Source organism: Microcaecilia unicolor, chromosome 1 (genome assembly GCF_901765095.1).
Source record: "Microcaecilia unicolor chromosome 1, aMicUni1.1, whole genome shotgun sequence".
Taxonomy (NCBI): Eukaryota; Metazoa; Chordata; class Amphibia; order Gymnophiona; family Siphonopidae; genus Microcaecilia; species Microcaecilia unicolor.
Window position 1 is genome coordinate 128,216,524 of NC_044031.1, and position 25,348 is coordinate 128,241,871.

The 25,348-nt window shown below is 42.9% G+C and overlaps 1 protein-coding gene across 5 annotated transcripts in view; it reads left to right on the forward strand.

The window, feature by feature from the left end:
• The window catches only part of CDK14 (cyclin dependent kinase 14), an 857,524-nt gene that overhangs the window by 375,539 nt on the left and 456,637 nt on the right, over window positions 1–25,348 (forward strand). For all 5 annotated transcript variants that reach the window (XM_030200090.1, XM_030200096.1, XM_030200123.1 and 2 more), the window contains one exon: window positions 20,191–20,253. In XM_030200090.1, the coding sequence (XP_030055950.1) occupies window positions 20,191–20,253 (63 nt within the window). The remainder of the gene's footprint in view (window positions 1–20,190; window positions 20,254–25,348) is intronic.

A 25,348-nucleotide genomic window follows, 5' to 3' on the forward strand; every position in this document is an offset into this window, starting at 1 on the left:
GAACTGTCCTGGTGGCAACTTGCCAGATACCAAAAATGGGTACATTATCTGGGTAAAGTTAATTCTGCTACTTATGTGGTTCTCTTTGACAGATAACGTTATCTGGATAGTGGTAGAATATTACCACTAGCTGTATAATTTTTCTCCCACCCCAGAAAACTTGCCTAGTCCCTCTTTAACTTAAACGGACATATTTTTGCCCACGTATTGACATAAAACAAAATCTATCCATTTGCTAATGGGAAATTTAAAGAACGAAAGCACTGACATAGCTAGCATCTGATGCTGATTACTTACTGGCCAATTGTTTTTTAGTTATTGATATATTTATATTTACGGGGTGGGTCCCTCCTGTCAACAAGGTGCCTCTCCCATATGAGGAATCTGAAGAGGTGCGAAGAGAAAGATGAAAGTAGCTGCCCTGACCATTAGCCTTGCTACTCCCCCACAGGAGCGACCAGTGTGCTGCAGTCTAGAGGGATTGATTAGATGTTCCTGAAGAATAATAGCATTAGTAGGACATGAGTGTAAGTAGCTAATGGTGCTGGATAACTGGTCCTCTTTTCCTGTGTGACATGAGGAGGAGTAAAAGCATATTCTTAGTGTCTGCCTCTCTTCCAGAGAGCAAGGTAAGGAGGAAGAGAACAGAGAGAGAGTTAGAGAAGTTGTGTTGTGGATCAGAGAGGTCACCAGTAAAGCAGACATTCAGTACCCCAGTGTTGTACTTCTAAAGGTGTTTGCTTGTCTCAGACCAAAGTAAGAATGGAGAATCAGAGATCCAGAGTGTGCTAGAATCTCTGAAAGCAAGGAGATATCAGGAGATATCACCCAGGATCCCTGATAGCTACAAAGGAATCCAGGTAGGGAAAGATCTGACTCGAGAGAAAACCCCAAAGGGGAAGGGAGAGGAGGAATGTGGATAAGTCAAGCTGTGATGAGAAGTTTTTCTGATGCCACTGCATCTTGGATGGAACGGATGAACTGTAGATGAAAGATGTTCAGTTTTGGGACACCACTCATTTGTCCAGGGGATTATTTTGGAACAGAGTAGTCACACCTTGTTTCTTGAAAAGGTATATCCTTTGTCCATGAAAGGATCCATGCCTGTTTTTTTAGGGAACCTTGAAATCCTGAAGCTCTGTGAGCCTCCTGTTTATGTCCTAGATGAGGAGGACAGTGGCTTCACATAGGTTCCCTTTTACTAAGCTCTGTTAAAAGTGTCCAGGTACCACACATTAATGGCCAGTACTAATGTGTGTAAACTTCAGAGCATCTGCATTATATGTTGAGGGCATGCCCGGCATCTCCTGCCCCCTTCCCCCCCCCCCCCCCCCCCCAGTTAATGCAGATACAATTAGATTTATCTAAATAAATATATATACTTACTGTACTTTCACTATACCTTTCCTATCAGGATTTTGTAGTTACTTTCTTATTTCTGATTTTGTAAACCACCTTGACATTGTTTTTCGAAAGATGGTATATTAAACCCAATAAACCATTATCTGCACTGTAAATAATACAGATGCACTTAATGCCACCTATTGAGACATTAACAGGGGCATTTTCAAAAGAGAAGGGCACCCATCTTCTGACACAAATCGGGAGATGGGTGTCCTTCTCTCATGGTCGCCCAAATCGGCATAATCGAAAGCCGATTTTGGGCGCCCTCAACTGCAGTCCGTCGCGGGGATGACCAAAGTTCACGGGAGCGTGTCGGAGGCGTAGCGAAGACGGGACTGGGCCGTGCTTAAGAGATAGGCGTCCTCGGCCAATAGTGGAAAAAAGAAGGACATCCCTGACAAGCATTTGGTCGACTTTACTTGGTCCATTATTTTTCAAGACCAAGCCTCAAAAAGGTGCCCAAACTGACCAGATGACCACTGGAGGGAATTGGGGATGACCTCCCCTTACTCCCCCAGTGGTCACCAACCCCCTCCCACCATAAAAAAAATTAATTTTTTTTTGCCAGCCTCTATGCCAGCCTCAAATATCATACCCAGCTCCATGACAGCAGTATGCAAATCCCTGGAGCAGTTTTAGTGGGTGCAGTGCACTTCAGGCAGGTGGATCCAGGCCCATCCTCCCCCCTACCTGTTACACTTGTGGTGGTGGTAAATGTGAGCCCTTCCAAACCCACCCGAAACCCACAGTACCCACATGTATGTGCCCCCCTTCACCCCTTAGGGCTATGGTATTGGTGTACAGTTGTGGGGAGTGGGTTTTTTTTTGGGGGGGGGGTTGGGGGTCTCAGTACTGAAGGTAAGGGAGCTATGCACCTGGGAACAATTTGTGAAGTCCACTGCCCCCTAGGGTGCCCGGTTGGTGTCCTGGCATGTGAGGGGGGACCAGTGCACTACGAATGCTGGCTCCTCCCATGACCAAATGCCTTGGATTTGGTCGTTTTTGAGATGGGCGTCTTTGGTTTCCATTATGGCCGAAAACCAGGGACGACCATCTCAACTTTTAAGGTCGACCTAAATGTTGAGATTTGGGCGTCCTCGACCATATTATCGAAACGAAAGATGGACGCCCATCTTGTTTCGATAATACGGGTTTCCACGCCCCTTCGCCGGGACGTTTTTAGAGTTGGGTGCCCTTAGAGATGATCTTCCCCATTCGATTATGCCCCTCTAACTCTGTGTGAAAAGTTAATGCCCAGTACTGTTATCACACGTTAAGCACTGGGTTCAGTAAACGGTGCTCAATAAAAACAGCGCTGAAAAAAAATCCGTGCAGGGCTCTATTCTATAAACGGCACACCAAGTTGTGCACCATTTATAGAACAACGCTTACAGCCGATTTGTGCACCAAACCTTGGGTGCAAGGATTTACAGCAACTGAAACCTGGTGTAAATTCTGGAGCATAATTTAAGTGCGGATCCCAGTAATACTGGGTGCATCTTTAGTGAATGCCCCGACCCGCCCATGGGCACGCACGCCTTTCAGTTGTGCACTTATTAAGATTTACACTTGGATTTTTATACACAATAGTGCTTAGCAAGATGTGTGTGCAAATCCAAATTGCATGCCAGTAATCGTTAGCACTCACTTATTGGTGCTAATTACCTCGTTAGTCAATATAGTCATTCATGCATCTCGGCAGGCAATTTTGCAATCCATTTATAGAATCCAAGGGTAAGTTTAGTCCCTTCCTCTTTCCACCCTTGGTTAACACAAGGACTAGCATGTGCTGTCAAACCAGTGCATTAACTGTTATAATAGGTCTTTATGCTAATTCCTGCCTCAACTACTTAATGCATTTTAGTAAAAGGAGTAAATCCAAGAATATGTTCTTGGTGAATACTTTACACTTTTGTTTCCATTTATAGTTTTTCTGGGTACAGCTGTGTTCCTGTTTTGAGACGTCTATTTTTGACAAAAGAATGTAGGTAGTGAAAAATGAAATGGCTGTTATCCATCAGTGGAAGTGCTGGGGCCTGACTAAGAAGCACACTGTTTAACAGAAGAGGACAGCGTGCAGCGGAGCTGCTGCCTCGCTGAAACAATACATCCTGCCAGCCGCGGGAGGTCATTGCCAACAGCCAAATAGTAGTTTTTGTTTTAATGGAAGATCTCTTTCACACTGCTAGTTTTACGTGATAGGAATGCACTGGGAAACGCTTCCTGTTTCATTCTTCAGCCCCTGGACTTCCCATGCATTTCAGATTCACTCCTGGCAGCTGAAACCAATTAGACAGAGATCTGGGTCAAGTAAATCACACGGAGATTTATCATGACAGAGCTAGCAGGAACAGTGGGTGGAAACCAGAAATGACTCATTTAATCAGGAATAAGCCGTACAAAATATAAATGTTACAAGGGGGGTTGTGTGTATGTTTTGTGTAATTTAGCTCCATTCTAATAAGGATAATTCTCTCTATATTAACAGCAGGATGCTTCTGATAGCTTAGTGCTCCCAATTAAAGCAGAAGATGTAGAGACACACCTTTTAAAGATAGGACAATGCCATTTAAGACTGCTATACTAAGACAGGGTGTGCCAAATGCAGGGCTTTTTTTTGTGGGGGTACTTGGGGGTACTGAGTACCGGCATCTTTTCCATTGTCTGTTAAAATTGACCCATGGACCCCAAGTTTTAATGAAAGAGCTCAGGCTCTACACACCAATTCTGCCTTGTCATAGATTCTGTGACTGGTTGCAGGGGTCCTGGCTATTGTGGGTTGGGTCTCTCAGTTATCACCCCACCCCTGAAGGGTGGCCTGGCATTTGAGTACCGGTACCTTTTTTGCTAGAAAAAATGCACTGGCCAAATGATTCTTGTGTACCAACATCCTTTTCTTTACATTTTCTTTATTTTTCATTTGTGGTATCACCCCCTAATTGACCAGAAGGACAGTTGATTTCATACATCAACTTGTTTTCTTTTCCCCTTAAAGCTGCCTTGATACGCTTTAAAGTGGCATCATTAACAATCATCCATCACCGCATGCGCCCATAGTTTTCAGAGATCTACTAATTGCATTTACAGTGCATGAATGAACACTTCTGAGGTTTATTCAGATTTTTAAAAAAGGAAAAGACAAAGAAAGAACACTGACAAAATAGTTTGTTGATGAATTTTTGGGATCTTCTTCGAGGCCCAGTGTCTGTCGCTGCTTCTGAAAACAGCATTACTGTGCAGCTGGAAAGAAAACAGGCATAAACACAACTAATAGGTGGGGTTTTAATTTCTCTGGGAAGTCAACGGAGGCCAAACCTTCTTGAAATAGTTGTTGGAAAACAGCATACATTGAGCTAAGTATTAATAATTTATTAAATGCCATTTAATAGACAGCAAGTGTTGAAATGAGTGATTGGTGCCGGCGGCGCACGTATTTCATTTCTCTCTAAATAATGCAGAACTCAAGATCAGAATTATTCATTTGCCACAGTTTTCAAAGACGTTGGAGCTTCTGAAAAGTTAGAAATGCTGTGCAAGTGTAAACTTTCCATAGCGCTGGTTTCAGAATTTTTCTATTTGAGATCCACAATTGTCCTTTTATAAAAAAAAATGGAAAAATGAGGTTCAACGAACCACTAGGGATTAGAACAACTTCATAAAGTTGCCATTTTTGTGGAACTGAGATAATATGGTCTATATTCAAAATGTATTCAGTTATCTTTGTGTTAAATGCACAAATCATGAAGCTGTAACACCATTAAAATGATGAAACAACAGTCTTATCCTGGTTTTTTGACACATAAACGATCTAATTTCTACACATTGTTGTTTCGTCATTTTGACATTGTTGCAGCTTTATGTTACAGTGTGACTTATTGGCTGATATCCCTGTACTTCCATTCACTGGCTAACAATTTTCCTTTGTCAACTAGACTGGAATAGCAATAACTCCTGAGGCAGCACATATTCAGCAGACTGCTAAAACCTGTCGTTTCTTTCTCTATAATATCACCAAAACTCACCCTTTCCTTTCTGAGCACACTACCAGAACCCTCATCCACACTCTTATCACCTCTTGCTTAGACTATTGCAACTTGCTTCTCACAGGTCTCCCACTTAGCCATCTCAATCTCCTCTTCAATCTGTTCAAAATTCTGCTGCACGACTAATATTCCGCCAGTGTCGCTATGCTCATATTAGCCCTCTCCTCAAGTCACTTCACTGGCTCCATATCTGTTTCCGCATACAGTTCAAACTCCTCTTATTGACCTATAAGTGCATTCACTCTGCAGCTCCTCAGTACCTCTCCACTCTCATCTCTCCCTACACTCCTCCCCAGGAACTCCGTTCACTGGGTAAATCTTATCTGCATCCTTCTCCTCCACCGCTAACTCCAGACTCCGTTCCTTTTATCTTGCTGCACCATATGCCTGGAATAAACTCCTGAGCCGGTCCGTCAAGCTCCATCTCTGGCCGTCTTCAAATCTAAGCTAAAAGCCCACCTTTTTGATGCTGCTTTTAACTCCTAACCCTTATTCACTTGTTCAGAACCCTTATTTTATCAACCTCACTTTAATATTCCCTTATCTCTTGTTTGTCCTGTTTGTCTGTCCTAATTAGATTGTAAGCTCTGTCGAGCAGGGACTGTCTCTTCATGTTCAAGTGTACAGTGCTGCGTAAGTCTAGTAGCGCTAAAGAAATGATTAGTAGTAGTAGTAGGTGCTTCCATACCGAAACGCAGGACTGTGTTGAGTCCATTCAGTCTTCTTGATATTTTTGAAAGAGAAAAACGTCGAAAAAGTGTCATAAAGCACCACTTGGACGAATTTCTTCTCAAAACATCCAAATTGGTATTTTCAAAACCTGTTTTGCTGACGTCTATCTATGCATTTTGTCTGCACTGTGTCCAAATCACAAGGGGGCTTCTCGGGTGACATTTTGAATGCGAGCTTACAGTGGACTTAGAGCATACCTAACACTTGGACATTTTAAAGCGATAATGGAACAAAACCAAAACATCTAGGGCAGGCGCATAGTCCTGCTCATATGTCCATCTTATGGCCATAATCAACCAGGAATAATGTCTAAATTTCCTGTTCAATTATGGCTGTGAGATGGATGTTTTTGCACTGAAAATTTCCAAAATGAATTGTCATTTGCCAAAAGTGAAACATGCAACTTTTGAAGGACAAAAAACCAGGGACATGAATGTTTGTCTGGCATCATTTTCAAAAATATGGCCAGCCTAGTGTTAAGTGCAGTGGACTGTAAACCAAAGGACACAGGTTCAAAACCCACTATAAGTCTTTTTTTTTTTTTTTTGGGGGGGGGGGGGGCAAATGTGATCCCTCCAGGACCTGAAAAATTCCTTCTCTACCTAAATGTACTCCACTTCAATAGCCTTCAGGCTTGCAGGTACTGTAGGTATTTTTCTGTGAGGTTCAGAATTATTTACAAAATAAAAAAGAGTTGAAGTGGGACTTGAACCTGGGTCCCCTTGGTTTACAATCCACAGCTACATCCTCTGACCTGCTGCTTACTGCTTTGTTTAAAATGTTATCCAGTTTCATTTTCATGGGAGAGGTAGGGGGACATCAACCACTGGGGGATTAAGGAAAAGGTCATGCCTTAATTCCTCCAGTGGTCAACTGTTCAATTAGAGTAATGTTTTGGAACTTGGATGTGACTGAAACAGGTCTACATTAAAAAAAAAGTCCTTCTTTTTAGACATGGCTGTTTCTTCCCATTTGAAAATCCCTGTTGGATGTCCTACTTTTGGGCAGTCCCTAGTCCCGCCTAAAACGTTCCCACAACATACCTCTTTGCTGTTTGGACGAACTGCAGTGTGAAACATCCTAATTCTGACTTTCCAAAATCAGGATGTGGACATTTTTAGCAGATGGATGTTTTTTTAAAGGCATTTTAAGACGCCCATCTGCTTTGAAAATGAGCACCATTGGCAAAATTGCTAATGTTGTAGAAAAGACAAAAAAAATCCAAATACAGTAGGTCATTTAATAAAAAACCAATGATGCTATGTCAACTATTTTTATTTGTGCTTGTTCTGAATCACAGATGATCCTTTTACTTCTGCTTTTTATAGTCAAGCGGTCAAGTCACTATGCCCCAAAAGGGTAGACACATGTGGGGCTCATTTTCAAAGCACTTAGACTTACAAAGTTCCATAGTAACCTATGGAACTTTGTAAGTCTAAGTGCTTTGAAAATGCGCCTGTTAGTGATGCATGGCCAGGCAGGCTGCCCAGCTGCTTCTTATTGGGAAGTGACTCACTCAGTATTTTAGTGCATTACTCTATTAGTGGCATGCTAATGAATGCAAGGAATGCAGAGTTCAGCCCCCCTTCTAATGATTCATGAGGAAATGATGAAATATATCAATAAAACAGAAATTCTCCTTCCCAGTTTGAAGATGAATGATAGGTGCACCTCTCTTAGCAGGACTTCAGTATCTGTAGTTCTCTGTATTTAGTTTAGATCAGGGCTTTTTTTGAGGGGGTACTTGGGGGTACTGAGTACCGGCACCTTTTCCACTGTCTGCTAAAATTGACCCATGGACCCCAAGTTTTAATGAAAGAACTCAGGCTCTACACACCAATTCTGCCTTGTCATAGATTCTGTGACTGATTGCAGAGGACCTGGCTATTGTGGGATGGGTCCATCAGTGATCACCTCACCCCTGAAGGGTGGCCTTAGCATTTGAGTACCGGCACCTTTTTTGCTAGTAAAAACACACTGTTTTAGATACAGCTGTTCTGAGGTCTCTGCTGGTAACTAACATTATTTTTTGTTTGATTCAGTTCAGATTAGCAGAGTGCCTCATTCTTCACATTTTTTAAAACCTTTTTAATCTTTATTAGTTCAGGTCCACAACAATCCAGACCAGGTCACAGGGAAAAACTTATTTCTCTCTCAGTTGTCTGTTCTGTCTCCACTGTTCTCATTACTCATGCAGTCACAGTTTCCATCCAACAAGCTTGGGAGTGGGTTAATGGTCTGGAATAGAGATCTGGGGTATTGGGAGTTTGGAAAAAGACTTGCATTGGCACCTCTCTGTCTACGAGCAAGTATCCTCACTCTCTTACCAAAAATCACTCAGCACTCCAGGGATTTGGTAGAATGCAAACCAACTTTACTGGACCCTCTACAACCAGCAGTCAACACTTGAAACTCCTTTACCCCTCTTCTTCCCTCACAACATAATTCACAGCTGTACATATTTACACCTACTCCTGTCCTTTACCCATCCTGTTGTCAGGAATACATCCAGTGCTGTTTCTACTATTCCTGATATCAACTCCAATTCTTTCATGCACAGACCCTTTCAGTTGTCCTCATTCCAGCAGTGCACCTCGCAGGGCTACACGTTGACCTTGAACAGGCTTCCCCTGAACAGGCTGGATTCCACCCCCCCCCCACCCCCTCATTCACCTGAAGCTGTGTCTCCTTCTCAGTTGCCACTTAAAGGGGCAGCCACTTCTCTTGTAATCAGGCTGTATTTATTTCTCACTCCAGGATCCCCCAATACTCCCAAGGGTCCTGGCAGGGCACAGGCAACTAAAGACCTCATATGCATAAGTACATAAGTATTGCCATACTGGGACAGACCAAAGGTCCATCAAGCCCCACATCGTGTTTCCAATAGTGGCCAATCCAGGTCACAAATACCTGGCAAGATCCCAAAAAAATACAAAACATTTTATGCTGCTTATCTCAGAAATAAGCAGTGGATTTTCCCCAAGTCCATTTTAATAATGGTCTATGGACTTTTCCTTTAGGAAGCTGTCCAAACCTTTCATAAAACCCCACTAAGCTAACCACATTCTCTGGCAACAAATTCCAGAGTTTAATTACACGTTGAGTGAAGAAACATTTTCTCCAATTCGTTTTAACTTTACTACTTTGTAGCTTCATTGCATGCCCCCTAGTCCTTGTATTTTTGGAAAGAGTAAACAGACGCTTCACGTCTACCTGTTCCACTCCACTCATTATTTTATAGACCTCTATCATATCTCCCCTCAGCTGTCTTTTCTCCAAGCTGAAGAGCCCTAGCCGCTTTAGCCTTTCCTCATAGGGAAGTCATCCCGTCCCCTTTATCATTTTTGTCGCCCTTCTCTGCACTTTTTCTAATTCCACTATATCTTTTTTGAGATGCGGCGACCAGAATTGAACACAATATTCGAGGTGCTCTCTTTCCTCCCAGGCGCCTTCTATATATTTAGCTTTTTTACAAAAGCTTGATATACCATGAAGGGCTAAATAATGGCTTCTATGTGGTTCACAACAAAAGAAAAGCTGCTTAGTGAAGAGGGTGAAAAATGTTTAGGTGGTACCTTTGAAAGATACCTTATTCCGAACCATGCGCTTTTGAGCGACTGTCGACCTTCCCCCACTTTCTTGTTTAAAAGCTGACTCATTTATGATTTTTCAAACTCCACTCCTGTCACTCTCTGCAGGAGAAACCGCATTGTTTCTGCAGTCTCGCTGCCAACCCCTCCCCTGGGCAGACCTCTCAATCTCACTCTCCAGTCTACTGGCAGGGACCTCCCTCCCCCTCAGGGCCTCTGAAAATATCTACCACTGTAGGCTCTAGTAATACCCTTATTGTAGGGTATTAGAATCTTGACTTCTGCCCCTTAGGGGCAATGTCAGTTTGGAGTAGCTTGTTCTACTTCAGAACTCTCCTCTGTCTACCTGATATGGGCAGAATAACCTGTTGCAGGTGCAATATGCCCCCATGGAGCTTATTGTGGAACTGTAACAGATTCAGAAGCCTTCAATCACTGTACACAAAGATACTGTACTTGGGGGGGGGGGGGGGCGAAACTGATCCTTTGCTATGGGTGGAGGTTAGAGGAGCTTCCAGGAGGTCATGAGCATGTGGGGTTGGTAGAATTGGCCTGGTAGGTGGTGATGGAAGGAGCCTGGCCCCTTAAGTTGGAGTGAGAACTAAATAGAAAGGGTTGCGAGTAGGAGATCAGGGTCTTTGGTTGCCCAGCCGCCACTGAGACCCAAGGAACCAAGGGGGAGTTATGGAGGGAAGCCAGTAAATCCTGGGGAAGTTGGAGATTGTTAGTCTCTGTCAAATAGGCAGAGGGGATCGCTGTTAGAATCTTTTCAGCAAGGAGTTCAGAAGAGAGAAGTGCCTGGTGGAAAAGGACACCCCAGGAGGGATGGTGGTGGGTGCAAAGGAACCTTACTCCTGAGAGAAGGAAAAATTCAGCCCCTCAGGAGTATAACTAGACCAAGACGGGGACAGAATGTTGATGAACAAAATCTGGATGTGATTCTGTCTTGTGCACCTAAACCAACAGAGATGAGGATTGTTTATGAGCTGTTAATGGTTTGAAATTGTTCCAGTAAAAAAAAGTTTGAAGTTACTGAGACTGCTGATCATCTTTCTGAGAGTGAACGTTTGAGTACTCCAGGAGGAAAAAGCCCTTCAGCCTACAGGGATTTAGCCCAGCCCTGGCCTGCACCCAGCTCATCTGAAATACAGTTTGTTTTGTAAGCCCTGATCCTGGGTACCTGACCCAGAAAGCTGATCTGGCAGCCCTGACTGAAGGGAAACTAGGGTTACACTGAGATAAAACATAATAAATGTTATATACACTTATACTGGTTGATATTCAAAGGCACTTATCCAGTTGTCAGGTGATGCTATCTGGGTAAGTGCCAGTGAGTGGGATATTCAGTGGCACTAACCTCTGAACACCTCGGCAGTATCCAGACAGTGCTGAGTATCCTACCAGTGGTGGTTTTTTTTTTTTTTTACCTGTGTTGAATGGTGTTTTAAAAAAACACTAACGCTGTGGACTGAATATTCGCCCTGTTCTTTGTATTATAAAGAAAGAATGTTCCAATGTTTTGCTAGCAAAGAGGAAGTGTAGACTGACTATAGAGTACAGGCCACAAGAAACCTACCTAACCCTTACAATTTGTCCCCTTCTCATACAGGATCAGGTGACAGCCAGTTAATATTAACTTTGGGCTGTCTGGTTCAGAGAATGACCTGCTAGGAGTCCTCCACCACACAACCTCTCTTTCCGTACACATCACACACCTAGTGACTCAAGCAGGCTAAGAGCATCTAAGAAGAATATGTGAATCACGTTCTTGATTGTATTTAGAAATTATTAGCCAGGCAGACTTGGGAAAGCCATTGTTCATATCTGCATTTTAACTGTGGGAATCAGATGTAGTTTTTGGGATCAGCCCGGTACTTGTGACCTGAACAGACTACTGTCAGAGACAGGATGCTGGGCTCAATGGACCTCAGCCTGACTCAGCATGGCTTATGGTTTTATGTTACTTGGATATTTTAAAATCTAAGTAAAAAGAAAAAAAAACCCTGAGAATTCCTTGGATAACTTCTAAAGCTTGGCTATAATTTTATTTGCAATTATGTGAATTTAAGAAATGTTGCTTCTTTGTGCTCTCTCAGAAATGCTTTAGGTACACAATTTGGTACGCCAAAGAAAAATGTAGCTTAAATATAGGAAAATAGCATTATTGTCCCTTCTTATTTTTTTCCTCTGTTGACCTTATACCTCACAGAGATGGGTCTCACCAAGGTTTCAAGAGACCTCTTCATGGCTAAGTCTGAGGGACTGCCCCTATTCCCCTTTACATGTCTGGTGCTTTTGGCATAGTTAACAGCCATTTGCTCCTTAGAACCCTGTCCTCGCTTGAACTCAGTTCTGTCCTGGTTCTCTTTCTACCTGTAACAAAGAAGGGAGAGCCAGAACTCAATGTGGATAGTAAGCAGTGGTCTCTTGCAATATTGAGATCTTAATGTCAAGTTTCCTGTGAACTAAAGCAGTCAGGCCAGTTGAACCCTGTTGATACTAATCCATATAAATGTTTAGCTCGGTCCTTCCCAAACACTTTTTTCCACTATGATCTCTTTTGAACACCTAAAAATGCACCAGAGCTCAGATGAGGATGAAAGCAAATTATTAGTCCTCCTGTCTCTCTCCCCCTCCTCAACTTATCAAAAGCATGAATGCTGAAGCAGCAGCAGTGACAACAGTAGCAGGAGTCAGCACAGATCCTCTTTCTACCAGTGTGCATTCATATACTCCAGTGCTATGTGGCAGGGATACGCAAACTTTTTGTAAAGCCGTCCACTTTTTCGACTGCTGAGTTCTTTGCAGTCCACAATATTAACTAAAACTAAGTAGGCCAGTAGGCTTGCATGGACACTAAGTTAGTCCTAAATAACAAACTACAACTATCAGTAGGATGCTTACTTCTCCACAATAAATCTCCATATTCTGGTAACACACCCCAAAACAGCAAAGTGCTATTAAAGATTTCCTGTCTTGTTTTTCCTTGTAACTGACTGCCAGGCAAAGGGATTCAGAAGGCCCTACCTGTAACCAATCCCAGCTCTCTCTGTGTCTCTTCTTTCTTAAAGGGCCTTGTCACCACCGTTTCTCCTTCTCTTGCTGCCCCCGAGCCTGAGCACCACACCGCTGCCAGAAGCAATTTCCCATTTCCCTGTGCCTCACAGCATCCGCTTCCGGGTCAGCTGCTCCCTGATTGGCAGGAAGGAGGCGGAGCCAGACCCAGCGGCCATCACCAAAGCACAACTCTAGCCTCTTCAACCAGGGAATGTCGCTGCAGTCCAGATTGTGGATCATGGTCTGGACTTTGAGTACCCCTGCTATATAGATTTGCAGTCAAACAGGAAGTCCACCTAAGAGAAGGAGAAGGCTCTGCGAATGTTCACAGACTTAAAGACCCTGTGTTGGTTGCTACTTAGGTCACAGCAGAGGTCTAGAGCAATGCTGCTTAGTCCTCTTCTGGAGGCACACCTAGAGGGGCATAATCAAAAGGGGCGCCCAGGTTTTCCTGAGCATGTCGTCGTAGGACATCCCAGTGAAGGGGTGGGGAAACCCGTATTATTGAAACAAGATGGGCATCCATCTTTTGTTTTGATAATACGGTTGGGGATTCCCAAATCTTGACATTTAGGTAGTCCCTAGAGATGATCGTCCTTAGTCTTGGTCGTTTCTGATTTTCGTCGATAATGGAAACTAAGGACGCTTATCTCAGAAACGACCAAATGCAAGCCCTTTGGTCATGGGAGGAGCCAGCATTTGTAGTTTACTGGTCCCCCTGACATTCCAGGACACCAACCGGGCACCCTAGGGGGCACTGCATTTGACTTCAGAAAAAGCTCCCAGGTACATATCTCCCTTACCTTGTGTGCTGAGCCCCCCAACCCCCCCCAAAAAAACCCACTACCCACAACTGTACACCACTACCATAGCCCTTACGGGTGAAGGGGGGCACCTACATGTGGGTACAGTGGGTTTCTGGTGGGTTTTGGAGGGCTCACATTTACCACCACAAGTGTAACAGGTAGGGGGGGGTGGGCCTGGGTCCGCCTGCCTGATGTGCACTGCACCCACTAAAACTGCTCCAGGGACCTGCATACTTCTGCGATGTACCTAAGTATGACATTTGAGGCTGGCATAGAGGCTGGCACAAAATATTTTTAAAGTTCTTTTTTGAGGGTGGGAGTGGGTTAGTGACCACTGGAGGAGTAAGGGGAGGTCATCCGCGATTTCCTCCGGTGGTCATCTGATCAGTTTGGGCACCTTTTTGTGCCTTGGTTGTAAGAAAAACTGGACCAGGTAAAGTCGTCCAAATGTTCGTCAGGGACGCCCTTTTTTTCCCATTATGGGTCGAGGACGCCCGTGTGTTAGGCACACCCAAGTCCCGCCTTCACTACGCCTACGACATGCCCCCGGGAACTTTGGTCGTCCCCGTGACGGAAAGCAGTTGGGGACACCCAAAATCGGCTTTCGATTATGCCGATTTGTGCGACCCTGGGAGAAGGACGCCCATCTTCCGATTTGTGTTGAAAGATGGGCGTCGTCCTCTTTCGAAAATAAGCCTGCTAGTCAGTCAGGTTTTTTGATTACCAAAATGAACATGCATGAGATAAATTTATATATAGTGGAGTACCATGGTATGCAAATCTGGATCATGGAATGATACAAAGGCTTTTTAACAGTCGCATTTTTGTTTTCCATTCCTTTCCTAATAATTCCTAACATTCTATTTGGTTTCTTAGCCGACGCTTCACACTGAGCAGAGGGTTTCAGCCTTTCATCAATAATGACACCTAGATCTTTTTCCTGGGCGGTGACTCCTAATGCGGAACCTTGCATCACATAGCTATAGTTTGGTTTCCTTTTTCCCACATGCATCACTTTGCACTTCATCACATTAAATGTTATTTGCCATTTGGATGCCCAGTCTCATTAGGTCTTCTTACAATTTTTCACAATCCTCTTGTGATTTAACAACTTTGAATAACTTTGTGTCATCAGCAAATTTAACTACGTCACTAGTTATTCCCAACTCAAGATCATGTATAAATATGTTAATAAAAATTATTACCAAAAAGAAAAAGCAGCGGTCCCAGCACAGACCCCTGGGAACCCCACTATTTACCTTTCTCCATTGAGAATACTGACCGTTTAACCCTAATCTCTGTTTTCTATCTTTTAGCCAGTTTTTAATCCACAATAGGATATTACCTACCTCCTATCCCATGACTTTCAAATTTCAAGTCTTTCATGAGGTACTTTGACAATACACATGTTTATTCACCCCTTCAAAAAAAATGTAGCCATTTGGTAAGGCAAAATTTCCCTTCTATTAGGAATATTCTTTTGGTCACATTCTCCAAAACTTTGATTTGAGGTTGTTCGTTAAAAACAGATGTGTTGTTGTTTTTTTTAACTCAAGTTATTTGCAGCAGGGCCCATTTTATTCCTTTGGGCCCTGCTGCAGATAACGCGAGCTAAGCTTTAGTAAAAGACCCCCTAAGACTTTTCTTGACATGGGTAGAACTACACAGGTAAGACAAAAAGGAATCTTGAACTTCAAATAATGTTTATGAGCTATAGGAGGTACTTTTAATCTAAGGTTTCCATATAAATATTTTGTTCCATTGCATGATAATCATGAGTATTTTGATCCCACTCAGCTGGAGAAATTTTTGCTAGAACATAATGCTTCATATTATATTAGAGGTAGTAAACGGGGGTGGGATAGAGGTGGGTGGGAGAGGAGGGGAATATATAAGGTCTAGTAAATAGTTATCACCAAGTTGTAGGCTTATTTATAGTATTGCCGTGGTTTTCTTTGAAGTGCTTCCTATTATTTCCTTTCTTGTCCCATGATGTAGGTGGAGTCATACTGAATGTGTAATATTTATATTTTTATTTTTGTATCTGTTATTATGGTATGATTTTTTTCTTTATATTTTTATTATTTAAATGTTTATAATAAATAGAAATAAAAAAAAAATAAACAATTTCTGACCAATCTAAAAGTAAGCATTATGTTTGCAAGGTCCGTGCTTTCTCTGTGGTCATTTCCATGGGTGGAGTTTCGGCAGAGCATGGACTGTGTGAGCAAGGGCATGTGTGAATCCACGTGTAAATTTTATACTTTGATCAGAAAGGGTGAGTGGCCATGGGAGGGGCATGAGTGGAACAGGGTCATTCCTGGAATTTGCGCACAGTGTTACAGAATAAGGGAGATCCGCACCTAATTTAGGTGTGAGAATTTATACCAGGTTTCAGTTGTAAATCCTCGCACCCACAATTGGCTCCTGGTGCCAAATGCTATTCTATAAACAGCCCCCAACTTTGAGCACTGTTTACAGAATAGTGCTTAGCACTAATTTTTATCAGTGCCAATTTTTCAGCACCATATACAGAATTTATTCCTTAGTGTTTCCTAAATAGGATGCACTAAATGCTCCTGCATTGTTTTTTTTCAGGTCTTGTATGCTAACGACAGTATTAGTGCACGATCTGACAGACCTAAAAAAGAAAGAGCCCTAGAATAGGAAGGTGCTAATTTTGCAGTTAGTGTGCAGAAAATTCCTATTTTAAACCTCGCCGGTGGCAAATATTTGCAAATTTTAATAAAAGGGCCCCTTAGGGAATATTGTCAAACGTTCTCTTTTCTTGTTACTAAGATTCTTATGACTTGCCAGTGGCACTGCTAGACCCTCAGTGGACTTCCAGGATATGGCAGCCACACCTCTCTCCATTGTGCAGTCTCAGAAGGAATCCTATCTAATAAGGCTCACTGAATGCTGTCACATCCAGAAATGTAGATTTGAAAGGAAATAAAAATGCAAGAAGCCAGTGCGATAAGCTTGCTAGCACATCTTTTGCCCTGGAATTTAATTTCCTGCAATTTCAAGATATGTAAGAAGATACACAGAAAAATTGTGTAAGCAAGAAGAAATTTCTGGAAAAAGCACAGCGATGTGTTTGCCAGAATTAGTAAATTAAAGAATCAGACAAAATTCTTCTGTGCACTTTGTAGTATTTTTGCAGATTGTTGTTCCAACATGAGGAACTTTTAACCATTCAAAACTACTGAAAGGAATTGAGGGGGAAAGTTATCAACATGGGCTACCGATAAGATGGGTTATTTTACTACAAGTCATGCTATTTTAGCACAGGGTCTCATTTTTCCTATAAATCTTGAGAAAAAAGATAACATTTCACATTTATGCAGTCAGGGCTCTGTCTTGGAATCTTGCTATTTTTCTATCAATAGTTATTCCCTTGGTGTTCTGATTGCCTCCCATGTTTTTAGTAATGACATCTTCATGCTGATGATTCCCAGGTCTACCTCTCTATAGAGGTACCAAAGAGGATCACTATATAGAAAAAGGATGGAATCCAATTAAAGCAGAACTTAAATGACCTCATAACTGGAGTTAACTTTGGCTGGAGCTTCAGAGGTTGTGAAGTAAGACCAATTCCAGGCAGACTTTTACAGTCTGGCTCCCGTAAATGGCATAAACAGATCAGGATCAAGGCTAGAGCAGGCTTTGATGACAACTCCAGTGGTTGGGAAGTAGGATTGGTGCTGGGTAGACTTCTACAGTCTGTCCCTCAAAATTGGCAGGGAGAGAAAGAGATTAAGGGGCCCTTTTACTAAGTCGCGTGTCTACACGTGCCCAGCGTCCGCCAAAATGGAGTTACCACCCAACTACCGTGTGGCTCCTGCGGTAATTTCATTTTTGGTGTGCGTCCGAAAAATATTTTTTTATTTTCGGGCACACATAATGGATGCGCGCCAAGTGGCAACAAACAACTAAGAAAATAAAATCTAGGAAATCTTAAGCCTGGCGATAGTAAGTACAATAAAAACTTCTCTATCCACTTTCCGCCTGTCCTTCCAAAACCATGGAAGTAACAGTAACAGGAAATTTATGATGACGGAAATTCTTCAGCTGTGTAGGTCATAATCCTTAGAGGTAGTAGCACAAGACTTTTGCTATGGGCGCCATTTTGGAGATGGCGCCATCTGGGTAGGAGTCACATGGAATATCTTTGGCTGGTTTGAACATAACTGGCTGAAGTCTCTGTTTACTAAGCCACGCTAGAGGCACGTTAGTGTTTTTAGCGCACGCTAACCATTAGCGCATGCTAAATGCTAGAGACGCCCATAGAAATATATGGGTGAGTCTAATGTTTAGTGAGTACTTATTTTTAGCACGCTCTAAAAAGGCTAGCATGTTTTTGTCAAAGGACCCTACGGTGACTTAGGGCCCAATCAGAGCTTGATAACTTCCCTCCTTAATCCTTTGTTTGCCCTTTTTGTTTTGAATAGATTGTAAGCTGTGTGAAAAAGATATTCTCTTACACATATTGGTGCTATAGAAACATAATAACAGTATAAATCCTTTTGTACTTTTTTCTTGGGTTTTGCCCAATTTGTGGATCTAACTTCAGGCTTTTGCCTTTGGCTGTGCATATAATTTTCTTAAAGTCTCATGCTGTTTCTGCTGTCTGTTGGCAGCCATTTCTACCATGGGACACATTTCTGATTTGTGTAACAGTGGCTTACTCATAGAATTTCCATCTGCTCAGGCACACTGGAAATCTGCCCTTCTTTCATTCCTGCTGCTGTGCTGTTTAAAAATGTGAGTGGAGAAACAGAGCTCATAGCAGACAAGCCATTATGTATTTTTTTCCTCCTCTTATTTTAATTGATAGAACTGGTTTTAGAAAGCATTTCTTGCATGTAAAGTCTTTTTTACTTGCAGAAAATGGGGGTTAAAAGATTGTGTGAGGGTATTTGTGTGTAACAATTTAGGCACATAGAAGATCTCAATATGTGGAAGAAAGGTGGTAAAGGGGAGATATGATAGAGACGTTTAAATATCTCCGTGGCATAAATGCATGGAAAGCAAGTCTATTTCAATTGAAAGGGAGCTCTTGAATGAGGGGGCATAGGATGAAGGTGGAAGGGGAAAGACTCAGGAGTAACCAAAGGAAATCTTCACGAAAAAGGTGGTGAACTAATGGAACAGCCTTCTGGTGGAGATGGTGGAGACAAAAATTGTATCTGTATTCAAGAAAACTTGGGCCAAGTAGGGTGAGGGACAGATAGTAGATGGCATGGATGGGCAGACTGGACAGGCCATATGGTTTTTATCCACCTTCATTTTTCTCTGTTTCTATGTTTTCTATATAACCTATGAGCGCCTTGACTGACCATAAGTGGGGTATAAAGTATGTGTCAGTAAGTAGGTGTAGACATTCCCCGGGGTATTTTGAGTGGGGCAGGAAAAGAGTCTGTGATGTATGTGGTTACACGTAAAGAACATATACATAAATTGTTTTTGCCTTGAAGTAACCTTAAGTTTGTGTGAGAGTATTTACTGCTGGGAATAATTCTGTGAGCCTATTTTATAAAGGCACATGGCAGCCTATATTGCCTTTTTACAATCATGTTTCGTAAAGACTACATCAGAACGGAGGCTCCTGAAAAAGTTAGCCTCTGTCCTGAAACATGATCGTGTTGAGGGGGGTTGTTTGCTATGCTTAAGCTAAGTGTTCCTTGTTTAAATAAATGATATCTGTAGAAATGTTCTATGAAGACTGATATGAAAAAAGAAATTAGAAGTGGAAATGGACACTAAATTGTTGGATAAGCTTGTATTAATTATTTGAATATAAAGTTTATGCATAATTGGACCCATGAGGATTGGGAGCAATTTCAGTGCCATTTGAGAATATCGAAGGCAAACTCATTTGCTACCCGGGGGGAGGGGGAGCAAATATTGTCATACATAGAGATGTATTCTGAAATTCAAATTTAATAACAGTAGTCCCCATTTATGCAGGTTTTTTATACTGTTAATATGATAATGTGGAAGCCAGGCAACTGTTCCACATATGTTGTTGATAAGAGATCATATTGGAAATATCAACTTCTGCTGTATGCAGTTCTTCGTGTACTCCATTCCTTATTCACATTTGTATTTTGGCAACAACAACAACAAAAAGCTCTTACAGAACTAATGCTAAGAAAAACAAGGCACAGGTACAATTCAAACTAAGGTATACACAAAAAGTAGCACATTTGAGTTTATCTTGTTGGGCAGACTGGATGGACCGTGCAGGTCTTTTTCTGCCGTCATCTACTATGTTATATGATATGTTAAGGCACCATTTAATTTGTTGGAGTATGTTTGTGTATTGAATTGTAATGAAAGCAGCTTACTAACTTGCTGACCTCAGTGTCCACTCTTGGTGAGCTTGGAAAGCTGGTAGAAGTTGGAATAGGACCTAGAGTTTTTATAACTAAAGAGAAATATTTACTGCTTGTCTTACATTTGTTTTGCCTGGAAGGAAATAGAACAATGAAGCAGGTAAAATACAGTTTTAGCAACAGGTCACGTATCTTTTCCCTCTTGCCTCTCTTCCAGCACACCGATTTATGCCAGTACATGGACAAGCATCCTGGGGGGCTTCATCCAGACAATGTGAAGGTAAGTGTGGAAGGAGGATCCTGTATCCATGGATTAATTGTCACCGTTCATACGATCAATGGAAGAATCACATTTAGGGCAGAATTCTATAAATGACAACCAAAGTTAGGAAAGATCCACGCTAAACTGGTATTCTGCATAGGGCGTTCTGCACGGAATGCCTTTATAGTATACTAGCTTAGCGTAGATCTTGCGCCTAACTTTGGGGCCCTTTTACTAAGCTGTGGTACAAAGTGCCCCGCGCTAGCTAGGGGGCTGTTTTTGCCGCTCGCTGAGGCACATTTTACTTCTACGGATAAAAAGACTGAAAAAAGACATGGCCATGTGGTAAGATTGCACTTACTGTGTGGCCATGTGGGGGGAGTACTTACCGCCGCCCATTGAGGTGGCGGTAAGGGCTCCCGCGCTAACCCGGCGGTAACCCCCCGTGGAAATATTTTTTCAAATATTTCTGCTACTGCTGGAAATGCGGCGTATTGGGGGTGGAACTATGGCCGGCACCTGCATTCAGCTGGTGGTAGTTCTGGATTGCCGAGCGGTAAATCCCGCTAAGCTAACCGCCTTTACCACATTCTCTGGCAACTAATTCTCCAGAGTTTAATTACACGTTGAGTGAAGAAAAATGTTCTCAGATTTGTTTAAAATTTCCTTCTTTGTACCTTCATTTTGTGTCCCCTAGTCCTAATATTTTTGGAAAGAGTAAACAGACGCTTGATGTCTACCCGTTCCACTCCACTCATTATTTTATAGACCTCTATCATATCTCCCTTCAGTCGTCTTTTCTCCAAGCTGAAGCGATCTCCTACTCCTGGGGAAGGAAGAGAAGTAAGATGGTGCTGGGGGGGGGGGGGGGGGGGGGGGGCTAGGAGGAGGGAAGAAAGAGGGGAGATGCTGGGTGGGTTGAGGTGTGGAGTCACCGGCCCTGTCCAGAAAAATACCTATTGTAGCTGAATATAATTTCCCATGAGCTACCACTGAAAATAGTGTAGGCTAAATTCAAATCCCCTCCCCCTCCCCTCCCCTTAAAGTTTAGGGCATTGGACATTTGACAGCATTTATTGATCCATAGACTGTGAAGTGGAGAGGAGTTTGAGTGTATCCTACAGAGTTCACTGAGGAGTAGAATCAGAGGTGGAAAGATGAAGAGAGGAGTGTATCAGAAGGGATGTCTGTACACCTCTAACGACTTGAAACAAGAACTTTCTCCTTTGGACTTTGATTGAAATATGCTCTTCTGCTTCCCCCTTATTTGGCTTACTTTTTTACCTTTTATACACTTCTTTTGAGGAACCATTAATAAAAGTGTTTTGTTTAATGATATCCTAGTGATGCAAACTATTTGCTTTTCCAAGTTCGGATCACTTCTATTTTCTTCTCACTCCAGTTTAATCCTTGAGGTGTTTGCCTGCTCTATGCCACCCAAACCCTTAATTGTAACTGTCCTAGTCAAGTCTGATCTTGGTCCCCATCTTTCCTACGTTTCCAGTGTATTTTCCTTTTCTCTTATGTAGTATCTCCAGGAGACCCTTACTCTATCAGTAAGAGGCAGGCTATGTTTGTATTTTGGTTTTCTTCTGTTCTACTGTATTAGTCTGCAACCTGCCTTTTTATAGCAAGTTATTCTTGTGATATTAACATTAGTGTTAAGATTAATTTTAGAAGAAGGAAGTGTGCAGGCTAAAGATGAGTAAAATGTTCATAATCTATTATGAGCACGATGGAGCTGGACATGACTTTGCAAATTAATACATTAAGTGCAGTTAGATCGTGTTATGTAAGGGAAAACTTAATATTTTTTGTAATAAACATCCGTTTAATGGGAATAATTGAGAGTTGGAAACTCAGAGGTAGATATTCAGCTGCCCACCATTTAACTTTCAAAGTGTAACTTATATGTTGAAAGTTATCCAGCTAATTTTCAGCCAGCATGAGTTGCATTTTTTAAAATGCTGACTGCAGCTTCTTGAATTAGGTCCCAGTCTTCAGTGCTGGGTAATGTCTGAGCAATGAATATTAAGAGCCATGAGGACATGTGCTAGCTGCAAGATTTTTATGCAGGTCCCAGCAGATATTCAGCTGGGACCCACATAGGACACATACTGCCCAGGCTGAATATTAGCCAGGACCCTCATAAAAGGATGCAGGTGCTACCCCCTCCTGCTACCCCCCCCCCCCATCAGTGGTGGCCCTACCATTAGGTCAACTGAGGCAGGGACCTCGGCATCTTCTGAGGCAGCATCGCCCCCTGCCCTTCTTTCTTTCCCCAACATCCTTCCCCGAATTTACCTTTTCTTTTCTTGTTTTTGAAAAGGCGGTGGCAGCGATTCTCATAGGCTGCCCTGCCACCGGTCCCAGCCCCTTCTCCCTACTGCTACCCATCTCTGAGGAAACAGGAAATTACATCACAGAGGCGGGCCACCCGCATTATAAAGAAGGAGCTGGGACCTGCGGCAGGGCAGCCTATGGGAATCGCTGCCATCTTCTGAAAGAAGGAGTTGGGGAAAGAAGGGGGGAGATATCAGATCGTGGCTGGGGAGGGGGGGCGGCAGCTCATTCATTGCCTCAGGTGAAAGATTGTCTTGGGCTGTCCCTGCCTCCCAGTTCTATTTCCCTTTCACCCTTCCCCCTGTAGAGACTAAACACAATTACCAGGCCTCGTTAGAGGACTGGCAAAGACAGGTAAATACAAATATGACAAATAATGGTAATTTAGCACTCTAGGATTAAATCACAAATTTCCCACTCATGCAATCCAAGTACAGAACAGTCCAAATTATAAACACTGAGAGGAAAGGACACAAGGCTTAGGTATTAGAAAAATAGAAAAGCTATTTTATTAATGATGATGATAGCAAATGCAATCAGAGATAACACTTATGCAGAATTACCCACAATGATGGTAGAATTATGACTTCATGTACCTGTCAAGGTAAAGATAACGCACACTAGAACACACACTAGCCCTAGGGCAAAACCTTTAGGACACCTGACACCCCAAGCATTAATGAGAAAGCAGTTCAACTTGACAGATGATAACACTCAGGAACACTGGATTATTAGGGAGTCAGGGACTGAAGACAAAGGCTGGCAAATGGGTTTCACCTCATGATCAGGCAAGGCAGCAGCAGAGATCTCAAGCTGGTCAGCAGAGGATAGCTCTACCCAGGTGAGCCTGCAGGAAGGGGGGCCACATATCTTTAATGAGCCTTCATCATCTGTTTGCTCAGGCCAGCTGATAGCAGCTCTTGCGTAAACTGCCCAAGTTAACAGCCAGCTAGCTATGAAGTTATGAAAGAGGGTCTTATACCCTTTCCTCTGGTATGGTGCCATGATGACTAGAATAACAAAGTCTGAGGTTTGCCAATGTTGTGGCTTTGGGGGCCTAAGGACCCGGCTCTTGACACCTTAGATGCTTTCTTTTCTATAAAGTCCCCAGCACAATTTTCTTTTCTGTGAAGGTCCCCAGCACAGTAAACAAAAGTTGTTGTGAACAGTTGTTTTGCTCTTTTAGCCTTGATATGTCAGCAATGTGCTTGAGGCCTATTACAGATTTTCAAGATTGCACATTATCACTGTCAACTGCTGAGCAAGATGTAAATAGGAACAACAAACATAATCAGAAATGTCTATATGCAAATGGCAGAAGCCTAAGAAATAAAATGGGAGAGTTAGAATATATTGTACTAAATGAAAAAATAGATATAATAGGCATTTCTGAGACCTGGTGGAAGGAGGATAACCAATGGGACACTGTCATACCAGAATACGAATTATATTGCAGTGATAGGGTTGATCTAATTGATGGAGGGGTAGTATTGTATGTTAAGAAGGGCCTTTAATTGAATAGACTAAAAATTCTACAGGACAGGAAACACATCTTGGAATCGCTATGGATTGAAATTCCATATGTAAAGAGGAAAAGGATAGAGATAGGAGTGTACTACCGTCCACCTGGACAGGATGAAGTGACAGATGTAGAAATGTTATCAGAAATTAGGGAAGCTAACAAACTGGGGAACACGATAATAATGGGGATTTCAATTACCCCAACATTGACTGGATAAATGTAACATCAGTGCATGCTACAGAGATGAAATTCTTTGATGGAATCAAGGACTGCTTTACGGAGCAGCTGGTTCAGGAGCCAACAAGAGGAAGAACAATTCTAGACCTAGTCCTTAGTGGAATGAGTGATCTGGTGCAGGAGGTAATGGTGCTGGCAGTGGCGTAGCTACGTGGGGCCCGGGCCCCCGTAGATTTGGTGTCGAAACAGCTGATCACCGGAACTTCGTTGAAGAAAGGCGCTACTCGAGCGGGGAAGGAACTCTCTCTTCAAGAAAGGTATCATTTGCGGTGACGGGGTGCGCGGCGACGGCGGGGGAGAGTTGGTGGCGGGAGGGGGTTTGAAGGGGATCGTTGGCAGGCCGGCAGGGGGGGGTCCGATGTGGTGGTGGTGGTGGCGGCGGCGGCGGCTCGGGGTGGGCGGCTAAACAGTGCCCCCCCACCTCGGGCTCTGGCCCCCCCCTCCTGGCGAGGTCTAGCTACGCCCCTGGGTGCTGGGGCCTCTTGATAACAGTGATTATAACATGATTAGATTTGATGTAAGCTCTGGAGTAAGTATACACAGGAAATACAATATGTTAGCATTTCACTTTCAAAAAGGAGACTATCCAGCTTATTTTCGAAAGTGATCGCCGGCCATTTCCTGACATAAATCGGAAGATGGCCGGCGATTTCGGAAAAGCAGCGAAATCGGTATAATGGAAAGGGGCATTTTTGACAGCATCGCCGCTTTCCCGTCACTTCGCCGGCGAAAGTTCGAGGGGGCGTGTCGGTAGATTAGTGAAGGCGGGACATGGCCGGGCATGGGCGTGGCTACCAGATGGCCGGCTTTCGCCGATAATGGAAAAAAAAACGGCGTTAAGCAGTATTTCGCCGGCTTTACTTGGTCCTTTTATTTTCACGACCAAGCCTCAAAAAGGTGCCCCAACTGACCAAATGACCACTGGAGGGAATCGGGGATGATCTCCCCATACTCCCCCAGTGGTCACCAACCCCCTTCCAAACTAAAAAAATAAAACTAAAAACCTTTTTT